The 3829-nt window shown below is 39.6% G+C and overlaps 1 protein-coding gene across 1 annotated transcript; it reads left to right on the plus strand.

Moving 5' to 3' along the window:
- Positions 1 to 589: 589 nt before the first annotated feature.
- Positions 590 to 2785, plus strand: LOC149563405 (aluminum-activated malate transporter 12-like). The gene is made up of 4 exons (XM_089828164.1): positions 590 to 765; positions 1937 to 2124; positions 2230 to 2367; positions 2448 to 2785. Exons 1-4 carry the CDS (start codon positions 590 to 592, stop codon positions 2783 to 2785), a joined length of 840 nt encoding a protein of 279 aa, XP_089684290.1.
- The last annotated feature ends 1044 nt before the right edge of the window (positions 2786 to 3829 follow it).

The following is a 3829-nucleotide window of genomic DNA, read 5'->3' on the forward strand; positions in this document are numbered from 1 at the left end:
TTTTTTGATGGCAACATAGCACCCAAATAGAAAGTTCACCGTGGCGAGGAAGGATCAGGCAGATGGGTCCCGTCGGTACTCTGCAACGCAATTTGTCAGCCCAACGTCAAGATAGCGAATCAAATGGGGACATGTGTAATTCTCAAGGCACGCTGTCAGTGGGTGCTATGGCGCTATGGGAATTTGGTCTCAATTTCTGCATAGCGACATGGCGCCTAGCTGACACGTGGTCACTTTGCGGATTAGGTCTTGGGTTGCCAACTGATGTTTCATCAAACCAAACAGGGAAGTGCCATGTGTATGAGTCGACGCAAAGCGTACAGCGGGCCCAGTACTCTCAGCATGAATGGCGAGTCTTCACGATTGTCGAATCTGCAAGGATCTACGACTCGCACTGTCTTGCTATCAAGAACTGCTCGGGAGCTAACGTCGGCGACATAGTGCCCGTGCGCCACGTGTCCTTGTGGAACCATGTTTCATACAGCTGGCGCAGTAAGGACTAAGTGATCGTTGGACCAATGGGGAAGTGCCACATGTGCCGCAGGCCCAGTGATTTACAACGAAAGAGGTTGCAGAATGACGAGTCTCCATGATCGTTGGATCGAGGCCGATCGACGGTAGGCACCATCGTGCTATGGCAAAGATGTGCGAGGGTTATGTTGGCGACACAATGCCTTGTCGACACGCATCCTGTCGGCGCAGTCTAGGATGGCGGTTGGCAGTTAGTGTAACCGTCACCATCATAATAGTATTCAGGGTGGCGCAGTTAGTCCAATGAAGGGTGGTCAACCATGGGAGGACCTCCAGGTGGCGAAATAAAGAAATGCAATTGGCCCGCGAGGGCTAGTTGACACATAGGGAGCCTGGTTGACCTTTTGACCTCTACGAATTCATGAACCAGGAGGCGAGGATAATCGATTTGTCGTGCGATCTGATCTCCATGATCAACCTCGACCTACCAGAGTAAATGTAAAACATAGAATGACACTCCACCCACCCGTTGATCCATCTACCAGGTCAAAGCGCAGTTATGACGCCATTTTCAGTCTTCTCAAGACATTATTGGCGAAAGAGATCAAATTTTCTGGAGATTTTTTCCATGATTGTCTTCCATGGTACTCAATGGCAGGTAGTTGTAGGGTCATTTCAGCCAAAAAGATCTCAGTTACGCTTGAACTATAAAGGCAGATTTTGTACATTTTGTAATGGTGGACTCTCCCTGATTTTCTCTGCTACCGCTTGCAGACTTGCAGGGTAAAAATCCCTTTTTCTCTGAGCTAGATAAGCATCTTGTATCATCTCTTTTAGACATCAACGTGTATGTGTATCGTTTTACCTCTCATTGATGTATTGTTGAGATCGGTGGTCTGCATACTGTATCTATCTTTGGCCTATTGAATAATATACAAGTGAAATCTTCTGTTCTTGGTGTTATTCAGTTGGTTTCCTGATCTGTATGTGGTTGTTGGTCGATATAAGTCTGAATGAATGTATGACTTTGGATGTTACCCTAGTTCCGTAGTGCATATATGGGCAGGAAAATGAGTCTGAACACTCTGTTTTGGTGCATCATTGCCTTAGATTAAATTAGGTAGATTTGCTTTAATGCTCTCTTTCTCCCTTTCCCTTCTGAGAATAGATAGGTGCGCCCTGACAGTAAGAGGAAGACGACCCTCTCCGGAGACTCAACCTCACAGTTCAAGTCCCACAGCTTGGAGGTTGTTTCCATGTTTCACTAGGTTGTCCTCATGTGTAGGCCTTAGACAAGGGTGCAAACCTAAGTGACAACATGTACCATGGCATCTCTTGGCAGCGGCAAATGCAGAACTAACATCAGTACGTCTAATGAAGAAATTAGCTACAATGAGTCTTGAAACGAGGGATTTCTAAGAAAAATTTGGTTAAATATAAGCAATGTTTTGATGGAGTGGTGTAGAAACATAATGGATGTTGGAAGAGAGGATCCCAAAAGGATTACACATGCTATAAAATTTGGGTTGGCATTGTCATCAGTTTCGCTGTTATTTCTGTGGGATCGATTATTTCACACGGTGGGATTTGGTAACCATTCAATTTGGGCAGTCATGACTATCATTGTCGTTCTCAAATTCTCTGCCGGTATGAGTAAGTTTAATTTAATTTACCCCTTGTTCGATTGTTTCCCACGCAACCATCTTTTTCACCCTAATCGACTAACATTTAGAATGGCTGTTGTTGCTACTTGAGCAGGGGCTACCATGAAGAAAGGCCTCAACAGAGGAATTGGAACCATGGTGGTTGCATTTCTTGCCTTCCTCGTTTGCCACGTGTCAGAGAAGGTAGTGCGAGGAAAGGCGTTTGTAGTGGGATCTTCCCTCTTCATCGTGGGTGAGTTTTTGTGCTCTCTTGGAATCACCTTGTTACATTCACCAAATCTCAATTAGTACTCCACTACACTCATTTTGCAGGAATGGCTACCACGTATGCTCGTTTCTTTCGTTCCCTCAAGAATAAATTTGACTATGCAGTGCTTATATTCCTGCTCACATTCAGCATGATAACGATCTCTAGATATCGAGTGGAGAATATATCACGCATGGCATACGAACGCTTTGCCACCATACTCATCAGATGTGGAGTGTGTTTGGTTGTAAGTCTTCTCATCTTCCCCGCTTGGGCTGGCGAGGATCTTCACAATTCTACTGTCATAAAGTTACAAGGCTTGGGGAAATCTCTGCAGGGTAATAAAATCAAACGAAAACAATTGAGGTTAGAAATACTTGTTTTGATTGTGATGAAAACGTAACGTTTTCTTCAGCATAAAATTTGTGTTTTTCGCACACTTTTTTAGAACAAAAAAAAGGTTTGCAATGCAACTACTGCCACCTACAAACAAGACAATGGAAAACCTTATAAAATAGTAAATATTCAAGTTTTGAAACCAATTGTTTTAAATATTATGAATGATTTGAATAGAAAGATTTCTAAGGACCTAGGGATTCATATTTTATAGCTATATAAAGCGTGCACACAAATATTTTCATCCACACATTTGCAAATGTTGAAGTAAGTCATTATTAATGTGTATGCCAACGATTTCATGGGTTCAAAAGAAAAAAGAAGAAGAAGATTTGAAATGTTGAAAAATGTCATAGTTTTTTTTGAAACTTATAAGAAATTGAATAGGTTCCTCCACAAGGAAAATCATAACAAAATGAAAGATATAATTATTATTTTTAATTATAATAATCTCTTTGAGTAAAATATTATTTTTATTTTAATACATTTGTAATTGATTAACGTTTCATGTAAAATAATATTTTTCTCAAAATTATTTTCTAAGTCTTCAAACCTCATTTTTATAATACTAAATCTTATATTAATTAATTAATTTAAATTTAGGCTTAGGGTTTATCTTAAGATTTAGGATTCAAGGTTAGTCTTTTACATATTGTATGAGGGTTTAACATTTATGGTTATTATTACATTGAGCGTTATGGTATGGGTATGCATCATAGTTAAGATTGGGATTTATATTAAGGTTAAGTTTAATAGTTAGAGCTAGGATTTCGAATTAGGGTTGTATATTTAGACTTGATGATTAGCAATTAGGATTAGGGTTTAACATAAGGATTGGATAATGATTTAAGGTTTATCATTTAGGATTATAGTTTGGATTTAGATTTAGGGTTTAGTTTTTCGGATTATGATGTGGTAATTGGGATTAGGATTGGAGTTTATTATTTAGGGTGTAGCATTTAGAACTAGGATTACAATTAAGGCTTATAATTTAAGATTTATTCAGTTATTTATGGAAATAGGATATGATATTACATCATGGTTAGTATTA

The sequence above is a fragment of the Cupressus sempervirens genome, chromosome 4 (assembly GCF_028749045.1).
Source record: "Cupressus sempervirens isolate cs-2001-9-10 chromosome 4, ASM2874904v1, whole genome shotgun sequence".
Lineage (NCBI taxonomy): Eukaryota > Viridiplantae > Streptophyta > Pinopsida > Cupressales > Cupressaceae > Cupressus > Cupressus sempervirens.

Excerpts from the sequence above, each read along its gene's own strand:
- LOC149563405 (XM_089828164.1), top strand. The coding sequence starts at position 590 with ATGATCGTTGGATCGAGGCCGATCGACGGTAGGCACCATCGTGCTATG. Across the intron at positions 766-1,936 it reads ATAGTATTCAGGGTGGCGCA|AAACATAATGGATGTTGGAA; the intron begins GTTAGTCCAATG and ends GGAGTGGTGTAG. Across the intron at positions 2,125-2,229 it reads CAAATTCTCTGCCGGTATGA|GGGCTACCATGAAGAAAGGC; the intron begins GTAAGTTTAATT and ends CTACTTGAGCAG.